General features: G+C 52.9%; 1 protein-coding gene across 1 annotated transcript in view; it reads right to left on the minus strand.

Moving 5' to 3' along the window:
- Nucleotides 1–20,819, minus strand: part of LOC120399348 (serine/threonine-protein phosphatase 6 regulatory ankyrin repeat subunit B-like) — a 61,352-nt gene that overhangs the window by 6,525 nt on the left and 34,008 nt on the right. The window contains exons 16-23 of the mRNA XM_039527539.1: nucleotides 13,066–13,272; nucleotides 9,622–9,723; nucleotides 8,338–8,436; nucleotides 6,995–7,141; nucleotides 5,243–5,350; nucleotides 4,017–4,214; nucleotides 3,419–3,625; nucleotides 688–2,053 (exon numbers count right to left, since the gene is read on the minus strand). Coding sequence (XP_039383473.1) covers nucleotides 688–2,053; nucleotides 3,419–3,625; nucleotides 4,017–4,214; nucleotides 5,243–5,350; nucleotides 6,995–7,141; nucleotides 8,338–8,436; nucleotides 9,622–9,723; nucleotides 13,066–13,272 — 2,434 coding nt within the window. The remainder of the gene's footprint in view (nucleotides 1–687; nucleotides 2,054–3,418; nucleotides 3,626–4,016; nucleotides 4,215–5,242; nucleotides 5,351–6,994; nucleotides 7,142–8,337; nucleotides 8,437–9,621; nucleotides 9,724–13,065; nucleotides 13,273–20,819) is intronic.

Below are 20,819 nucleotides of genomic sequence, written 5' to 3' on the forward strand. Positions count from 1 at the left end.
TGTCAAAATTGGAATGAAACGCTTTGATTCACCTGAAATGAATTTTTTTTCCATAATTTTGTTTTCCATAACATTTTGAATTACACCTCTCCCCCGATATAATGCTGTCCTAGGGACGCAAAAAATCTTACTGCGTTATAGGTGAAACCGCATTATATCAAACTTACTTTGATCCGCTGGAGTGCGCAGCCCTGCCACCCTGGAGCGCTGCTTTACCACGTTATATCTGAATTCATGTTATATCGGGTCGCGTTACATCGGGGTAGAGGTGTATTTTGTTTTTGTTCCATTTTGGAATGGAATTTTTTTCAGACTCACAGAATTTCTCATATATTGAAAAATTGAGTTCCCACCCAACTCTAGTCTGCAATGTAAGCAACAGAGAAAACCATGGGCTCATGTTCTACTTTCTGCCTCAAAGGAGTTGCTTGACGGTAAGTGAGGACAGAATGAAGCCATGAGTGTGGTGCCTGACGCAGCACATACTGCCCCTTGGTGAGGACCTTAAATAAATCCAGGCACTGCCATCTGACATGCTTCCACTTCCCAAGATCTTCCTAAAAACTCTTACAGCTGCCGACATTCAACCATTCTATTCATTTCTTCAATAGGCTTCGGGAACATGCCTAGGACTGCAAAGTAAAAATGTTCTGTGAAACAAATCTACATATAAATTAGCAGTTGTACCTTTGTGTTTGCAAAGTATTTTGATATAATAGAGAAGATTTGTGAAGAGGTTAAAGGGGGAAGGTGTTCCAGACTTCCTAGTCATGTCCCTGATGAGCATGGCCCTGCCAAACTTCCACTCCGTGTCAGACTGGGCCTGTATCCTCTGGTAGGTGTCACTCATCATGGCGATCAGCAGGTTGATCAGCACAATCAAGGTCACGATCAGGTAGACCCCAAACACAAAGCGGATGATGACAAAAGTGAACTGGGGAGTTCTGGTGAGCGAGGGCAGGGACTCGGGGTCAACGAGGCCAAACAAGGAGAAGAATAATGTGACCATAATGACAACGGGGTCCTGGATAGTAGTGCTCACAGTTGCGTTCCCACCGGCAGCTGAGAGATTGGTCTTTGGTTCAGGGTAGACTGGCTGGTAGACAGATGACAGCTGCATGGTGAAGGCTATGTGAAACAAGCCCAGGATGACTGCGAACCTGGTGAGATCCTTCATGAGGTTCCTGATTATGACGGCCCATGGGCCAAAGAGGTGGTGGAAGGTGAGGAACTCCAGGAACTGCACGAAGGAGAGTGTCATGGCCACCCCTAGGAAGATGTTTCTGGCAAACAGGCAGTGCAAGCGATCAGTGCCGGCGAACATCAAGGCCAGCAAATGGCAAAGGAAAGCAATGGCAGAAAAGCCCAAGACGAACACTCTGATCCAAGCCAGGCCAGCCCTTTCTCCAGAATGGGTGAGCTCGGTGACCAGTGTCCCCAGCAGCCAAGCTAAGAGCAACCACTCATTCCAGTATGGCACCATGTGACCTTCATAGATGGGGCTAATAGGGGGATACACTATGGTTAGGATGAACAGGATGAGCAGGAAGATATGAGATGCCAAGTGGCTCATGAACTTCATGATAGGAATTTTATTGAACCTATGTTTCAGGGGTAGGGAGAAAACCAGCCACATGGGGGGGCACGCTAGGAAGCAGACGAACAAAAGGGCGATCTTCCATGGGGCCCACTTCAGGCTGCCATACCAGACTTCTGTCAGGTATTTTTGCACTGCTGGATGCGCTACTACATCCTTCTGTTCACATTCAATTAGCGAGTCCAGCATGGTAGTGCCTCTGTGATCCACTGCACGGAGAAGGTAGCCAGCACTTCTACCTCCAGAGGCTAGCGTCAGGAGCTCAGTGGCCATGCTCTCCGTGTATTTGGCAGCAGTCAGCAAGTCTTTGGCGCGTTCCTTCTCCTTCAGGGCAGCCATGTTGAAGGCCCGGGAAAGCTTGACAGCAGTGTCCAGGGGAGCAGAAGAGTGAAGGACAAATTCCTCAGTCGCCTGGTTGTTGTTCAGCTTCCCACAGACCATAAGGTCAAAGATAAACTGGAAAAACAAACACCCTAGTTAATAACAGAAAAAGGAAGGAGAGTCTTGTGCTTAAGGCACTGGCTGGCACTCAGGAGATCAGGGTTCAATTACCACTTCTGCTACAAGCTCGCTGTACAACGTTGGTCAAATCATTGAATCTCTCTGGTGTCTCAAGCCTTCTTCTGTAAAATGGGTATAACAATACTGTCTTCCCCCCCACTCTTTGTCTTGTCTATTTACAATGTAAGCTCTTCGGTGCAGGGACTATCTTTTCCTATATGTATGTACAGCACCTGGCACGAGGAACCTCTAGGTGCTACTGTAATGCAAGTAACAATAACAATGCGTAACACTTTACAAACGTTGACTGACCCACAACACATCCCTGGGTAGGGCAGTATCATCACCACCGCTTTACATATGGTGAAACCGAGGCAGAGATCAGGTGACTTCCTAAGGTCACAAAAGGATTCATCATCCAAGCTAGGATTAGAACTCCAAATTCTGTGCTCAGAGGCCACACCTAATCTCTGGATTTAGTAAATAGCAATGTGGGAAAAAAACAATCCAATTTGAGAGGAATGTTTCCAAAATGCCAGGAACATTCACATATCTTCATTGGGGCTGAAGAAGGCTCATCATATAAATGCTGGATATGTAGAACTAATGTTCAGTGATGCTTTTTTCAGCTTCTAGAAACAGAGGCGAGGTATCTCTGACTAGATCAACCCCCTGGTCAAGCTGGTTCTAGTACAGTTGGGTGAATAATAGGTTTTTAGGTTAATTGGCAATTTTGACAAAGTTAAAAAACAAATTGTTTCAGGTCAGACCAAAAAGGACAATTTTTGCAGATTCAGAAGTCCATAACATTTTCATTCTGGGTTGAACAAAATGTTTCATTCCAACAAAATCAAAAGGTTTCATTTTAATTTTGACTTTTTTTTAAACACTTTTGAATTTTTAAAAATAAAATGGAAGGAAATTTTGAAACAAAAAGTCATTTCCAACTGAAAAATTGAAATGTATCATTTTGAACATGAAACATTTTGATTTTTTCAGAATCCCCCAACCCCAAAACCAAACAATTAGGTGAAACAGACACCAATTCATGAAACAGTTCGGTATTGCTAAATCTGCATTTTTCACAAAAAAAAAATAATTAGAGTTTTGGCTGAAAATTTTTGCCTAGCTCTAGTCTTCAGCTTTGGGAACCCCATCACCATTTCTACCACTGATGTGACCAATGACTATAAACACCTGCATTACTGGGATCCCAGTCATGCTATTGCACCATAAAGCACAGTGTAGATGCTGAGGATTTATAAGTCTTGGCTCAGGGCTTGCCCACGTCACCTCCCCAGAGCTCAGGGTCTCCCCTACCTTTCTGTCCTCAATCAGTTTCAAGGTGGTGGTGTTCTTTTTCAGCAGGAAGCTCACTACTTCTTGGTGGTTCTCAGCAGCTGCATACTGGATAGGTATCCTCCCCTCTTTGGACTCGAGAGTCGGTGTGGCACCGCTTTCCACTAGCAGCCGGACACTAGCCAGGAAACCCGATTTGGCAGCAAAGTGCAATGGGCCCCAGCCTTGCTGTGGAATTAAAGGATGTACAGTGAAAATGCAGCATTCATTGACCACAGGCGTCAGGCAGTCACGTAATAGGGAGTGGTGCAGGAGGGGCTGGAATCACCTTTAACCAGAATTGCATGAAACTTTCATAACTTTCAGCTGATGGGCCCACTGGATATCCATGGGCAGCTAACTTGGCTGCCAGCTTTTGTCAATAGACAGCCATGTTGCTGTTAGGAACCATAGAATTCAGGACGTAGGGTTTGGAGTTACTGGCATCATGTATCATTCATGGCCCTGGCCTTCGATCAAGGCTTGGTGTGAGACGCTACATGAAGAGGTTGCACAGGAAGTGTGACCTCCCCTCACTGTTCCAGCAGGCTAACACCAACTGGGCGAGCTGCTGCTGTACCTTGTCGGTGATGTTGATCTCCGCTCCCTGGCCCAGCAACGCCCGCACCATCTCAACGTGGCCATTGGCTGCAGCCAGGTGGAGGCATGTCCGCCCTCTCTTGTCTCGGAGATGCAGCTGGGAGGTGGATTTGCTCAGAAGGAGCCCAACGACGGCGGTGTGACCATGCTGGGCTGCCAGGTGGAGAGGGGTGGAGCCCTAAGCACAAGTGGGCTGGTTAGTATTTTACAGCGTTTGGAACAGGGATGGGATGGCTCCAAGGGTACTAATGGGACCTAACAAGGTCACCTGGAGTCACTGTCAGACTCGGCATGAGAGGCATCTCTCTTACAGCAAGGACAGAGGCTGAGGACTGAGGGTCAGGGAGACTGAACTACCTTCCACAGCTAGAGTTGACCCCTCCAGAACAGGGCTGAAGTCCACTGTCTGAGGGCTACATGGACGAAGCTTCCATTGCAGCAGCCTCCTCTGCAGAGCGAAGAGCTGTCTCTACGGTTGTCAACCTGGCACTGGTCAGCAGTAGCACTAAGATGGTTTGGACCGGCCTGAGCTGGTGAGCAGCCCAAATGTTAGGTCATGGGATTGGCCTTGGATTGTCCCAAGAGGCTGATGCTTCATGGTGGCCTTGCTCTCTTGTCATCTTACACATCAGTGCGGGGTGGGGGTACAATGCTAGCCCGAACGGCCACTCAAGGCCCCTGGAGTGCTGGCCTCCGAGAAGCTAGGCCCTGAGAGTTGCTCAAAAGAGCTTGGTTAGTGTCAGCTTTGGGGGAGACATACCACAGCCAGCAGTAAACACCGAGCTCCCCCTGCGACGTATGCCCTGCATCTGCATCTCTCTTCCGCACCCTTGCTCTGCCCCTCCCATCTTCTTCCCCCTCCCACCCCTGCTCTGCACCGGGGACCCTCCTCCCTGAATCTCTGCCCTCTGTGTCTTCTCCTTCACCCTAACCCTCTCTTACTCTGGTGGGCCTTGTGCATCCAAAGTGACTCTCCTCCTGACCACCCCCGGGATCCTGCTTCTCCCACCTAGCGCAGAGCCAGAGCAGCCTCTGGGGTGGGAAGTGGAAGCTTCCCGGAGAGACGGTTACCCCAGATGCGACGCTGCAAGAATAAAAGCCGCCCCCCCAACAGGCTGCAGCCTTCTCCTGGGCTGAGCCAGCTCAGAGCACGGTGGCCCCCATGCGAGTAGAACAGCCCCACACTGAGCGCGGCTGGCCTCTTACCTGCAGGCTGGTCTGACAATCCACCTGCACACCTGGGTAGTTGAGCAGCAGCCGGACCAGGCTCTCGTGTCCCGATTGGGCAGCCAGGTGCAGTGGCGTGAATCCTGACTGAGATAAATCACACAGACGGCGGCAGGGCCCCTTTGATGCCCCAGACTCCTGGGCATACAGCGAGGGCAATACAGTCCCCAGACACTTCTCCCCACACATACACACACTGCGTACAAGTCAGAAGCCAGAGCAGCTGTTCCCCCATTTTCTGTGACTCACGCCTGCAGGCGGGCCATGATGATCTACCTTCTTCCCTCTCTGAGGCCCTGGAGAGTCAGCAACGCTGCAGCCTCCTCCACACGCACCATCACGCTGGGTCCCCTTAGGGTGCCTAGGCCTTGTGCTGGCCATTCCAAAGTCCCTCACTGACAACGCCCCTGCTGTCCCCTGAACATACTGCCTGTGTGTGTTGTTGGATGCTATTTGGGCAACACACCTGGCCTGCAGCCTGGCCGGCAGTGAAGCTTTCATGCCTTTTTTGCTCTTGTCACCGGGGACAGGCCGCGCCACGCACACGAGCTACGCCGAAGACGTGTGTGCGACAATCCTGGGGAGCAGATCGAATGTAACCAGGAACTAGGGCACTTCTAAACCTTTACGCCGCTGGGGCAAGCTCATTCCAATACCTGCCCCTTGCGCTAGCTGGAGGATGACAACTCCGTTCTGTGGCAACTTTTGAGGTTTCCAATTTTTTTTTTGTTACGCATTGGAACAACCCCAAAACCTTTCAAAGGTTTTCATGAGACTCCGTCACTATAGCCTGGTGGCGGGGACACTGCTGTGGGAGACCCAGGCACAACCCCTGCTGTGCCTGATTCAAAGCAGGGAATTTCATCCCAGGTAACACTGACTCAGACAGAGCGGGGTCTTGAATCTGGATCTCCCAAATTCCAGGCCCATGATCTGACCTCCAACCCAAAACCCTCTTGATGAAAATTCATGGAAACCAAAACATTTCGGCTTCCCCGAAACAGCATCTTTCGGCAAGAATGCTCCAACCAGATCTACCTGCCCCCCAGTTCTGGGGCAAGTGGCGCCATGGGACCGAGGGCTGCAGCATCATGGTCTCTACACCTTGCAAGCTCCACGCACAGCCCATCCCTTTCAATCAGGACCTTGGAGTCATTTGTCATCCAGGCCTCCAATTTCTGGCCCTTTGAAAAGCCTCCCTGTGGAGCCAAATCCTAACCAAGGAGAGCAGAGATGGAAAGAGGCAAAAGCAGATTTCCCAAGGTGAATACAGGGGTAAATCCTTCTCCCTGCTCCATAGGCCCAAGGGAGAGAGGAACCAGGGTAGCCGTGTTACACAGAGTGCAGTGACATGACGCAGGGAGGTAGGTGGGTGGGTGGGGTCTGGGGTCCATCCAGGTGCAGGGCCACCCAGGAGTGTGTGTCGGGCGTAAGAAGGTTCACTGGCTAAAGCCACAGCAGAGAAGGGAGTAAGATTCCAGCTGGTGTGGAAACTACTCGGGCCGTTCCGAGCTACAGCAGCAGCAGGGAGGGGGATTCAGTCCACAGCAGCACTCCTCTGCCAAGCCTGTCTACAGGGGAGAGGACTCGGGCCTACCACACAGTGAAATCACATGGCTCAGTAACACAAGCCCCCATGTTATTTGGCTCCACGGAAATAGACAAGTGGGTTCGGGATGCCATGTGTCGGCTTGTCCCTTAATCCCTCCCCAGGGCTGGCTGCTGTCTTACCTCGCTGGCTTGCTGCTTGACCTGCCGCCCTTCGGAGGTGAGCTTGGGAGGCTCGCTGCGCATGGCGGCCAATCCCCTGGCGAGCATGTCTCGGACGAAGTCCAGCTGGCCGTAATGAGCTGCCACATGAAGGGCAGTAAATCCTGTCTTGGAAGGGAAAGAAAAACACATCCACAGTTCAGGGAAAGCAAGCAAGATTTGCTCTTTTAAATGAACCAGAGCGCTCCCATTTAGCATCCGATCAAAGCACAGTACATGCCTGACAGCTGGAAGGAAGAAGGTTAAAAGGGAGAGGTCACAGAAGACATGAGAATGACAGGAACGAAAACAAAGAAAGCGGGGGGGAAATGAGAGAGTTGGAAGAGGAGAAGGAGCTTTTGGGGATACACGACATTTCAGGAAGCAGCCTCTGCATTTGGCATCCACCGTTGACTCCGCAAGGCTCTGGGCAGCATCAGGAAAAGACGACCCCTGACAAAGCGGTAGAAGGCGGGCCCTGTATTAAGGGATGTGATTGGGTGCCAGGAGCATGGGGTTCTAGTCCCTTCTCTGCCATTGGCCGAGGTTTCAAAAAGGACTAACAATTTTGGATCTCTCTGTTAGCGGGTGCTCAACTTGAGAGCCCTAAAACAAGCCTGATTTTGTGGAAGTGCTGAGCACCCAGCCTCTGAAAATTAGGCCCCTGTGAGGCATCCAAAAATCGAGCCCTCAAAATCACTAGTCACCTTTGGAAACCTCATCTCGCGCTCTCTGGGCCTCAGTTTCCCATCTGCACAACAGGGATACTAATGCTTCCTTTCTCCCACCTTCTGTCTGCCTGGGCTCTTTGCAAGCGCGTTGGGGCAGGGACGGTCTCTCACTAGGTGTACACGGTGTCCAGCCCAGTGGGGACTAACCGTTACCAATAACTGTGTGTCCCAGGCACTTCCCTGCTTTCCTGTGTGGCCCTCTCTCTGCTGGACACGCAACCAGGTCCTGACACTCACCTCTCACCCAGTTACAACAAACCCCACCTGAGTTGGGTCCAAACAGTGGCTGTTTTCACAACACAGCCGGGGCGGCTCCAGGCCCCAGCATGCCAAGTGCGTGCTCGGGGCGGCAAGCCACTGGGGGCACTCTGCCGGTCGCTGCGAGGGCAGCAGGCAGGCTGCCTTCGGCGGCTTGCCTGCGGGAGGTCCGCCAAAGCCGCGGGACCAGCGGACCCTCCACAGGCAAGGCGCCGAAGGCAGCCTGCCTGCTGCGCTTGGGGCGGCAAAATGCCTAGAGCCGCCCCTGAACACAGCCATACCCATGCCATAGACAGCACGGCCCTTGATGGGCAAAGCCAGCGGCCCCGCACTCACCTTGGTGCTGGTGATTCTCAAGGAGACGCTGCCCTTTAAGGCCTCCAGGACACTGATGTGCCCATGTTTGGCTGCCAGGTGAATTGCCGTCATTCCTTCCTAATAAGGAGCAGAGGAAAAGCATCAGAAGGCAAGGCCTGGTGCAAATCCCAGAGTGTTGTCACAGCAAGGGAGGAAGTCTGGGCGAGGGACAGAACCTCTGAAAGGCCTCCTGGGGCCTACTCGTATTCTGTGAGGTTCTGACACACCCAGCACGGCCCAGCTCCATGCTATGACGGTATAATTCAGGGGGGTCTCAAACTTCACAACCCCAGGAGGGGTACCAAAGCCTGAGCCTGCCCAGGCCCCACTGCCCTGGGTGTGGGGGCCAAAGCCTGAGCCCCACTGCTCTGGGCAGGGGGGGCAAAGCTGAGGCTCAAGGGTTTCAGCCCCAGGCAGGAGGCCTATAACCTGAGCCCCACCACTCAGGGCTGAAGCCCTCTGGCTTTGGCTTCGGCCCTGGGCGGTGGGACTCGGGCTTCAGCCCAGGGCCCCAGCAAGTCTAAGCCAGCCCTGGTGACCCCATTCAAAGGGGGTCGCGGCACAGTTTGAGAACCGCTGGTATAATTCAAGGTGTCACAGGCTGGTTGGGCATTCAGGACAACAGGCCACTGAATGGAGAGCTGCCTTAGCCTGGAACCGTTTGAGGAGTCATGAAGAAAGAGGAGGCTGGTTCTTTATAAATGAAACATCACTGCCCTTCCGCTGCAAGGGGCAGAGCATTTGAACCCTTCATCCCTGAATTAAACACCTCGCCCTGCTATAATCACAACACGGCACCAACCTGGGACTAGTCTACAAGAGACACACTAGGGGCATGGGGGGAGAGATGGAAAGAACAAGAATAGGGATGCTTTTACTTTAGCATCTCAGCAAAATGTTAGTACCTTCCGCAAAGGGGGAAGGGCTCAGACCCCTGTGCCCCATTTACAGAGGTGCACATCAAGGAGAGACACAAGGATGTGAATGTAAAGTTTGTGAATGCACCTTTCCCTGCCAAAGAGAGATTCCCCTTCTGAGCATGCACCCTGAAATGAAGGAGGGGCATTTGCACTCATGGGCAAGCGGGTGTTACCAGTCCCCTCTGTGCTGATTACGGAGGATGAGTTATTACACCCCCAGCAGCTCATGCTTTTGACTCTAGAGGGCCCAAGCTGTCTGCCAAAGAGGGCACCCGTCACCCATTGCATTCACACCATCTGCATTTTGAACTGGGAGCTGCCCAGCAGGGCCCTTGGTACGTACGCCGTCCTCATCCGCTGCCGAGGCTCCCGTCTGCAGCAGGACCTTCACCACCTCACCGTGTCCACCAGCAGCTGCCAGGTGCAGGGGCGTGGAGTTGCTTGTCTGCAACACAAGGACAGACCGGTTGGGTAACTAACCATGTGCAAGTATCAGAGGGTAGCCGTGTTAGTCTGTATCCACAAAAACAAGGAGTCCGGTGGCACATTAAAGACTAACAGATTTATTTGGGCATAAGTTTTCGAGGGTAAAAAACCTCACTGTCTGAGCTTCCGAGCAAGCTGGCAGTGGGGCTCACCTCGCAAGGATCACAGCATATAAGATCGAGAGGCAAGGGCCCGGGAAGGTGCCAGAGCTCCCTGCATATAACAATGCAATGGCACAGAGCATCAGGACGACGTGGGACTCTCTCACAGGCGTCTCCTCCAAATGCCTCAATCCTGGGTCTTCTCAGTGCTAACTTGCCCTAAGGATGCAACCTACGATTCTTCATGCAGGCCACAGAGAAAGTGCAGAGCGGCAAACAGCTGCATTTAAATTGGGGGGAGGGGGGTTCTTAGGAACTGGGACTGAAATTTCAGCACTCTCCTGTTTGGCCTGACAAACAGGGCTCAAAGAGACCTGCCGGCGACCTCACTGCAAAGGACACATTGCAAATACCCTCCCATGCAAGCAAAGCCTTTAGCTACATACTAAATCAGAGGTGGGCAAACTATGGCCCGCAGGCCACATCCGGCCTGTGGGACCCTCCTGCCCGGCCCCTGAGCTCCGGCCCCTGCCCTGCTGTTCCCCCTCCCCTGCAGCCTCAACTCACTCTGGTGCAATGTTCTGGGTGGCGGGGCTGCCAGCTCCTGGGGCAGAGCAGCTGCAGAGCCGTGGCCTGACCCGGTCTCTGTACTGCACGGTGGCATGGCTGGCTCCAGCCAGGTGCCACGGCTGCCTGTCCTGGTGCTCTGGGCAGCGCGGCTGTAGTGCAACCAGCCACTGGTGCTCCAGGCAGCGCAGTCAGGGGGCAGAGAATGGAGGGGGTTGGATGGAGGGCAGGGAAGTTCTGGAAGTGGTCAGGGGGCGGGGGTGTGGATAGGGGTCAGGGCAGTCAGAGGGAGGGGAACAGGGGTGTTGAATGGGGGCAGTCAGGAAGGAGAGGGGTTGGATGGGATGGTGGGGGGCAGTCAGGGGCAGGGTTTCTGGGGGCGGTCAGGGGACAGGAAGGGGTGGTTGGATGGGGGAGGAGTCCTGGGGGGCCGTCAGGGGGCAAGAAGCAGGAGGGGTCGGATAGGGGGCGGGGGCCGGGCCACACCTGGCTGTTTGGGGAGGCACAGCCTCCCCTAACCAGCCTTCCATACAATTTCCGAAACCCGATGCGGCCCTCGGGACAAAAAGTTTGCCCGTCCCTGTACTAAATAAATAAAAGGGGGCGGATGCAACTAATGCATTACTGAAAACCAGCTGACCATTGTCGCAATGCCAGCAGACAGGGGAAGGGGAAAACACGCTTACTAAAACCGGCAGGCACATTCCCTTTAGGATCTTGTCTAGGCCCTCGTGTCTCCGGGAGGCTGGCAGGAAGACAGAAGGGTTCCCCTATTTATGCTCATTGGGATGCTGGATCTGAACTTCCCAGCTGGTTCCTATCTCCATAATGGGCCAGACCAAAGAGCCAGGCCCCAACGCTCATGAAGTTTGGGGAAGGTTAGATTCGGATCCCAAATGTACGGCTCAGGCCCATGTTATGAAAGCAAAGTGGTGAAGTATCGCGTTATGCGCAGTGACTGGGGTTATTCACTTCCTTCGCGTCTGCCTCTTTGCACCCGCCCTGGGGGAGAGCTGATTCCAGAGGGTGTGGCAGCTGTCCCACATTTCCTGTGGCGGACACAAGCTCTCTGTGTTTCTGAGGCAGCCATGGTTAGTAAGGTGATAGCGTTCCGCGGCTGCCATCTCATAATTTGCCATGACTATTACTGGGATGCCCGCTGTCCGTGGAGTGAAGACTCCGATAGCGTGGCCATGCAGCATGCGTAAGGCTACGATTTAGTCATGGAGGTCACTGATTCCGTCACTTTGCCAGACCTCTGTGACTTCTAGGGCTTCAGGAGGAGGAGGAAGCGGGACAGTGTGTCCCTGCCCTGCAACTGGGACTGGCTGGAACTAGGACCCTGCAGCCCCAGCCCTGTGGCTTCCACCGGGGGCCGTAGCCGGGCCCGCGCCCTCGAGCCCCCTGGCTTCCCAGGCTCGGCAGAGGCTGAACCGGGGCTGGGCGCCTTAGCCCCACAGCTTTCCCCAGGGCCTGCAGCCAGGGCCAGGCACCTCAGCTCCATGGCTTTCACGAGGGGCTGCAGCCGGGGCCGCATGCCCCAGCCCCACGGCATCCTGGGCTTGCCAGAGGCTGCAGCTGGGGCCGTGTGCCCCAGCCCCACGGCATCCTGGGCTTGCCAGAGGCTGCAGCCGGGTCCACGTGCCCCAGCCCCACGGCATCCCGGGCTTGCCAGAGGCTGCAGCCGGGTCCACGTGCCCCAGCCCCACGGCATCCCGGGCTTGCCAGAGGCTGCAGCTGGGGCCGGGTGCCCCAGCCCCACGGCATCCTGGGCTTGCCAGAGGCTGCAGCTGGGGCCGTGTGCCCCAGCCCCACGGCATCCTGGGCTTGCCAGAGGCTGCAGCCGGGTCCACGTGCCCCAGCCCCACGGCATCCTGGGCTTGCCAGAGGCTGCAGCCGGGGCCGCGTGCCCCAGCCCCACGGCATCCTGGGCTTGCCAGAGGCTGCAGCCGGGTCCACGTGCCCCAGCCCCACGGCATCCCGGGCTTGCCAGAGGCTGCAGCCAGGATTGCGCACCCCTGTCCCACAGCTGCAGCCAGCTTTGGAACGGCGGCCGTGAGCCTCCTGTGGCTGCACCCCCTGCTGTGGCCACTGGAGCCGGGGCTGTTTCCCCGCCATGGCGGGTTGCTTGACCTGTCAGCCCCCCACCCCGTCCATGGGACTCCATTCCTCCCCCCTCTCTAGCCCTGCCCCCCCAGTTATTTTTAGTAAAGTCACGGACAGGTCACAGGCTCTGTTAATTTTTGTTTATTGCCCGTGACCAGTTTGTGACTTTTACTAAAAATAACCATGATAAAATCTTAGCCTTAAGCATGCGTAATGGAGGCACTGAGAATGATCTGGATCTCTGGATCCTAGCTGGGCACTGCTTGAGCTCTCAGACACACGGGAGAGAGGAGGTGCAATACTCTCTCTCTCTACAGATCCAGCACCAGCTTCAGATTCAACCCATAGACCGTCCGTGGCTAGTTCTCCCTTTCCCCCTCTCACTGCTGCATTACCATTTAACTCCCAGCTTCCTCATCCCTCTGGGATAGCAGAACAGGCACGGATCTAGACTCTCGGGTCAGCTCTGTGTGACACTGCCCAGCTGGACTGGCCCATAGCAAGGGGACACTGCCACAGGGACTCACCTTGTTGCGTGCTGTGGTCGCCCCAACCTTGTTGAACTTCAGCAGCTCCTTGATCACAGCGATGCTGCCTTTGGAGGCAGCTATGTGGGCACAGGTCGAACCTTCCACGTTGGCAGAGGTCACCAGCTCCGGCTTGTGCTTCAGAAAGAACTGAACCACCTCCGAATGGTCATTCTCAGCGGCCAGGTGCAACGGTGTCTGTCCTTGCTGAGGGGAAAACAGAGCCAGGCACCGTGAGACCCCCGCCTGTCAGTGAACCGATTCGGGGCTTGGTTGTGTCTCAGTTCCTCGGGGGTGCGCCTGGTCAGAGGTTAGAGGCCAGGGTGAAACAGGGGACATTTTTCAAATTCACAAGTTCAGATGTGAAGGGCAAACATTTCCCAAAATTAAAGGCTTCTCTCAGAAAGACTGGAAAATCAACCCTCGGCCACCTGGACTGTACCTAAAGGGTCATGTTCGGGGGTAGATCTGCCTTTTTTCGGTCAGGCAGCTGGAGGCTGAAAACAAAATCAATCACACAGCTGTGAGGGTTGAATGGAAACGCATTTTAACCCGCCAAGACCTGTGTACCTGCTGCATCATCTGATGGCAGCATTCATTCAGCGGCCAAAGCAGGGCATGGGGCACAAAGTCCCTTCTCTGCTTTAGGCATTAGCAAAATCAAAAACATGAGGGGAATTTTACCTGTGTTCTCTGGCTCCTCACACTGCTCCCTAAGGTATCTGTGGGATTAAACTTTTGTGGGCCCCCATGGGGGCAATGGGGGAGTTGGTCCCCAGAGCGAGGGACCAGCCGGGGGCTATGGGTCTTGGTGCGGCAGGGGTGGCCCTGCTCTGCCCAGTGCGAGGGGACGCTTGTCAAACCAGCCGCCACCAGACGCACGCTGGTCCTGCGCTGCCAGTGTGCTCCTTCCCCTCCGGGGCGGGCCCATGCCGCAGCACACCACCCCCTTGCACAATGCCCCCGCTTTATACCCAGCGCCCTCCTGCCCAGTACCCCCTTGCCCAGAGACCTCCCCTACACATCCCTATGCCCAGCGCATCCCTGCCCAGAGACTCCCCTACTCACCTCCCACCACAACTACACAGCTCCCTGCACACCACACTGCCCCCTCCCAGTGCCCCACCACCCAGAAGACTCCCCCCCCCACTGCCCAGTAGGGTGGGAGATTGGGAGGGTCATCGGGAGGTGGGGCTTGTCAGGGTGGGGGTTTGATGGGCCTGCTTAACAGGGGAGCCCCAGCTGCTGCCAAGGGGATGCCGCATGCCGGGCTCCTGCGTCTTCCCTGCGCCCGCTTTTCCTATCCCTTTCTCTTCCCCATCCCGTGCCCTTTCCCTACTGCCCCATCCCCTTCCCATCCCACTTCACTGCCTCTTTCCCCCAGCGTGCCCGCTGCCCTGCCCCTCCCAGCACCCACCCCAGCACCATCACCAGCACTAGGCCAGAGTGGGGGCCAAGGTGGCAGTTCCAAGTGGCAAGTCAGGGCACCTCTCAGGCAGCTCTTAGTCTCTGCCCTCCACAGAAATGGGGGCTCTGGACCCCTGCCCCCCCCACCCCAATTGCCCCCACCCCAACCCCCCCCCCCATAGGCCCATGGGCATTCCTAGTCACACACCCCACGCTTTCCTTTTGCACACCCCTCCCTCTTCTGCAGAAGTGCTCTCTTTAAGAGAAGAAAAGAAAGCTGCAGAGAGAGCTTTCCCCCACACAGAGGACCCCACCCACCACCTCCCCCCACCCACCTCCCCCCACCCACCCCCTCACTCTCCCCCCACCCAAGCCTGCTGGGTGGCAGCTCGCTGCTGAGAGCTCTGCTCTGCTGGGCTCTCTCAGAAGGTGGGGCTGGGTGACCAGGTGTCTGAACTGAACTTGAACGAAGTCAGAACCTGGCGGTTCGGTGCCGCGAACCCGCACGGTCGGGTCATTGCAGACTGGGTGGGCGGTGCGCAGGGCTAAGGCAGCGCCCCTCCCCTCTGCTCTGCTGCCCACGCGCTGCCCAGCGCAGCCAGCCAGCAGGGGCTAGGCCCAGGGGCCCCCCCAGGGCCCGTCATTGCCTGCCCCTGCACACTGGGCACTCTGGCCAATGGGAGCCAAATGGGAGGAGAGAGCTGAGGAGGCAAGGACGGTGTGGTGTCGGTGTGTGTGTGCAAGCAAGCAGAGAAAGCCACAGCTACACAGGTACAGGTGGCAGTGCCAGTGTAGTGTGAGAGTTTCTGCAATCAGTGCATCTTCACTAGACAGACTGCAGGCTACACGTCAGCCTTTGCTATTTACCAAGCAGGATGGTGGCTAACAGAGTGCTAATGAGCCTTGCCAGAGCATCTATTCCCAACCTTGCATCGAATCTTATCTGACGTTACTGGAGATGGGCCGGGTTCTGCATAGCCAAGAACATTAGGTGAGTTTAGATCTAGGTTTTAATGGGAATAACTGGGTCTGCCAGTGCTTAAAGAGGTCTGAAGAAAGTGTGTGCGCACGGGGCTCTGTCGTGATCTGGGAGCAGCAAGTTTGGTAAAACAGTGCCTAATGTGCACCCCTCGGTGTTCCAGGTCGACTTAAATATATAGTGATTGCTGGTTCTGTGACCCCTTGTGATCTCCCCTCCCCTTGACTTTAAGCACGGGGGCTGCTGCTTCTTTAAAATGGGATGTCTGCCTCCTCTGACTTCGCGTCAACACACAGGGCCATGGCACAGCATGGCATTGTTATGCTGCACAGTGATGCTGTGCTGAGTGGACTGAGGGGTTTCCTTTGGTTGCAAATGCTGGGGCTAGGGTATTGGTTGTGTAAGCACTCATAAGGGCACGCCAGGGTTCGATGCACCTGCACCCTGTCCTTTAAGGACCAAAGGTCAGCTGAGGAGGTCAAAGGGGCCCACCTAGATGACAGCAGCAGAACTTTTGGTGTGCTCCAGAAGGACTCAGCCGCACTGGGGATTCTTCGAACTGTGCGTGATTGTTTTTGGGATGTTAAATTTAATAAAACTCCAGTTTTAAAATGGTTCCGGATCTGGGAGGGTAACAGCTGCAGGCTGTTTTTATGGGAGGCAGAAAGCCAAGAGAAGCAGCTGTGAGTGGGGCCCTGAGAGGAAGCAGAGGTAGAGTTTCTTGGGCACAGAGCTTGCTGGAGAGGCAGGCTGGGGGATTTCAGAGCAAGGAAACTGCCTGCTGTTTGTTTCCACTGCATTCAATTAAACAGGACGTTGGTGGACATTCCATGTACATGAATCAGATGATCTCAGCAATAGTGGTGGATCAGCAGTTACCATTCCTATATGATTAGTGCTGACTGACCTTTTTGTTGAGGGGCTCCGCAGAGGCTTCAAGGACTAAATGGGCCACGGAGAGCAATGTAACCTCTCCCCAGTGGAGGAAGTTCCTCCAGGTTACACTCAAGGCACAGTGGTATGGGGCAGTGTGCATGCTGGCTAACCCTGCTGTACCAGTCCTGTGTCAATATGCAGGAGTTGAGTCTTCAGGGCTCTCTAGCCAGCCTCTTTTGGTCACATTCTCCAAATTCTTGTGGTGTTTAGATGTTGCTTGTAATTATTAGAACTGGGAGCACTGGCTGTTTGGAGTCTGAAAGGACAGGAAACAGGAAGAAGGGGGGAGGAGTTGAGGAGGCAGAGTGAGAGTTACAGAGGGTGCAGCAGCAGCTTGGTAAAGAGGTTTCCACTTTAAAAATAAAGTCCTGTTGAAGTTGTTAGTACCTTGCCCGGTTGATACAACATTTTGGTGATGAGGATGGGATCTTCTGCCTCTGAACCCACCTGCACCCTTTCTGCAAAGCCCAGGTGAGCCTCCAATTGCTTTTACTGCCTGGATCCATATGTTTGAGACTTATCTGCTTCCAATCAGTGCTACAGAGATTTCTGAAGTAATAAAGCATGCTCTGCTAATCCACTGCCTTGGAGCAGAAGGGCAGCGTATATTTTACACTTTTCCCCTTGCAGATGATAAATATGAGACTGCACTCACTGCATTAAAGAATTTTTTTGTGCCAAAAGTGAATGGAGTAGCTAATCACTACAGATTTCACCAGCATGAGCAGAAACCAGGGGAGACTATAATGCAGTATATTGCTTCCCTGAGGTGTCTGATTGTAACTTGTGACTTTGGGAATATGGCAGATGAGATGATTAGAGACCAGCTCATTGAGAAAACAACCATGCTTCGTGTAAGAGAACGCTTACTTCTAGAACCACAACTTACACTACAAAAAGCAATAACCATTGCTACTCAGATTGAGTCAGCTACAGCTGAAGCCAAAATAATGAGCAGGGATACAGGAGACACAGTCCAGGCTGTGACTCCTTTGCAGAAAAGTTCACTATCGCTGCAGACAAACCATTGCAGGAGGAAAACTTAGGAAAAGCCACTGAATCAGCAAATTCAAAATACAGTAAAAGCTTTCGCTGTGGATCCCCACAACGCCTTGCAAGCTACACAGGATGTCCAGCAAAAGTAGCTCAGTGCAATCATTGCAAAAAGATTGGGCGTTTTGCTAAAGTATGTCGCAGTAGCCAGTTCAATCAACAGGTGCATGCAGTTACAATACCAGATGTTACTGTGCTGAGCGTGGACAAAACCACTACTGCACATATTGCAGAACAGATAAAGTGCACTGTAAACGTTTCCGTCATACCCTCAGGAAAATCACACTCTGTTAAGCTAATGTTGGACACTGGCTCAGCAGTATCTATACTACCTGATTCCATCTATTTGCATTACTTTAAAGATGTGCCTCTTACTGAACCCAAACTTCAGCTGGTGAGCTATTTGAAAAACCATACTCCAGTACATGGCTGCCTGCCAGCAATAGTTACTTTTGGTGATTGCTGTGTAACTGCAGAGTTCTACATTGTCCACAAAGGCACTCCTATCCTTGGCAGAGATCTACTGGCTGCTTTAAATCTCAGGGTAGTTAATGGACGAATTGATCTTCCTCAGCAAAGCAGTCTTGCGGTTACACACACCAGTTTCAACTGGGACCCAACACCAGGTTGAGGAGAAACTTGGCTGTGCTTATGGGTTTCTGCATAAAGTTAAAATGCGGCATAATGTGATGCCTGTATGACAGAAATTACGGCGCTTACCATTTTCAGTCAGGGAAGCTGTTTCAGAGGAACTTAGAAAACTTGTTCAAAAGGACATTATTGAAGAGATTAACTCCTCGGAATGGGTTTCACCTATGTAGTGACGCAGAAGAAGGGTAGAGGCATTTGCCTTTGTGGACTTAAGGGAGTCAAATAAAGCTATTGTGATTGACAGCCATCCTCTTCCTCACAGAATATATGGAGATATACCTATCTCCTAGAGCTGGAAGGACCCTGAAAGGTCATTGAGTCCAGCCCCCTGCCTTCACTAGGAGGACCAAGTACTGACTTTGCTCCAGATGGCCCCCTTCAAGGATTGAACTCACAACCTTTGATTTTAGCAGGCCAATGCTCAAAGGACTGAGCTATCCCTCTCCCCCAAGCCATGAGTACGAAAAAAGGCAAGAACAAATATGACAGAGTTGGCTGGGTTGCGTAGCATTCTTTAAAACCAAGTCTATGTACATGTACAGTTCAAAGCCAAGACCCATCCAGATATTGTAAGTGTTGTGCTTCAAATCAGCATGGAGACAGGGCATAGCTACTACAGTAATTCAGAGACCTCTTTAGTTGCATTTGATCATGTGAATAATTTCTTGTCAGTCCCATGGCCTAAAAACCACTTTTGCCTTACAATCAGCCTTGTTGCTTTTCAATTTGTTTTATTAGGAAATTTCTCTTTTTTCTGGTGCAGGGGCTATTGGCAATGAGCTCTCTCAGGTGGTATGATTATATATTTACTCAGAATGTAACTCCGTTGGTTACCTAAAGAGACATGACAGAAATGAAATATCTGGGCTTTCCATTAAATTAAGCAAGAGAAATTTTTGGCCACATAGGCAGGAGAAAGTTTGAGAGACAGCTGTATTAGTGTATGGAATAGTATTCAAAGGAGAACAGAGGAAGTCACAGGTGGTGACTTGGGATGTTTAAAATAAGTATTTGCCGAAATCTGTGGAGCAAAGATGTTTTCTACTCTTGATTTGCAAAGCGCATACCACCAGGTTATATTGCATGAAGATAGCAGAGACCTCAAAGCATTTATTACACATGAGGGACTATTTCATTTTAAACTTGTTCCATACGGTCTTGCATCAGCCCCAAGTGCCTTCCAAAAAATGATGTCATTGATTCTGAAGAATCAACATGGAGTTCAGTGCTATTTGGATGATGTTATGGTGTTTGGAAATACTACTGAGGAACATGACAATAACCTGCAGTCTGTATTAAACTGCGTCAGCAAAGCAGGCCTCAAGCTCAATAGGTCCAAATGCAAATTTAGACAAACTGAACTCTCCTTTCTGGGGCAAACAATTTCACAGGCTGGACTAAAACCTGATCCAGATCATATCCTGGCAATTTCAAATGCTCCTCCTCCAACAGATTTGCAAACCTTACGTTCCTTCTTGGGTCTTACCTCCTGGTGTGCAAAATTCATTCCCAATTATGCTTCTGTCATTGAACCGTTACGAGAATTACTACGGAGAAGTTCAACCTTAGTGTGGACAATGGATGCACAAGCTAGTTTCGAAACAGTGGAAGACTTGATTGTACGTAGTCCAGTACTTGCACTATTCAGTCCTGCATTGCCCACAATTGTAACCACTGATGCTTCTGATTATGATCTTGGGGCTGTCCTCACACAACTCCATGGGGGACAACACAGAGAGTTTGCAAACGGCTAAACTGGAAGGGCAATTGTGGATACCCTCAGGGGCGGCTCCAGGCCCCAGCACGCCAAGCACGTGGTTGGGGATGCAAGCCGCGGGGGGTGCTCTGCCGGTCGCCGCGAGGGCGGCAGGCAGGCTGCTTTCGGTGGCATGCCTGCGGAGGGTCTGCTGGTCCCGCGGCTTCGGCGGACCTCCCGCAGGCTGCCGCCGAATCTGTGGGACCAGAGACCTCCCGCAGGCAAGCCGCCGAAGGTAGCCTGCTTGCTGTGCTTGGGGCGGCAAAATGCCTAGAGCCGCCCCTGGATACTCTTCACTACTGATTTCTTGCAAGAATACCGGGCTACACGACATGCCACAACGCAAAGATCACCTGCAGAGTTACTGCATGGGGAACAGATGAATACTAAACTGAACATTGCTGGATTGTTAAAGGCACGACCTGAGGCCCCAACTGAGGATGATGTGAGAAAAACAGTTGAACAGAACCAAGCAAAGTATAAAGCTTTCACAGACAAGCGGCGGGGTGCTAAGGAACTAAAGTTTGAGTGTGGTTCCTTCGTTAGAATACAAAAAAAGACGGTTACTCACCTGTAGTAACTGGTGTTCTTCGAGATGTGTTGCTCCTATCCATTCCATGTAGGTGGCTCTTGAACATTTTTAGCCTAGCAACTCCGTCGCCAGCCTGGAGTGGCGCCGCCATGGCGGCGTATATATATCCCCGCCGGCCCGTCCGCTCCTCAGTTACTTCTTGCCGGCAATTCCGACAGTGGGGAAGGAGGGCGGGATTGGAAAGGATAGGAGCAACACATCTCGAAGAACACCAGTTACTACAGGTGAGTAACCGTCTTTTCTTCTTCGAGTGATTGCTCCTATCCATTCCATGTAGGTGATTCCCAAGCCTTACCTAGGCGGTGGGGTCGGAATGAGACGTGGCGGAGTGCAATACCGCAGAGCCGAAGGCTGCGTCGTCTCTAGACTGCTGCACCAAC

This window comes from Mauremys reevesii, linkage group 2 (genome assembly GCF_016161935.1).
Source record: "Mauremys reevesii isolate NIE-2019 linkage group 2, ASM1616193v1, whole genome shotgun sequence".
Classification (NCBI taxonomy): Eukaryota; Metazoa; Chordata; order Testudines; family Geoemydidae; genus Mauremys; species Mauremys reevesii.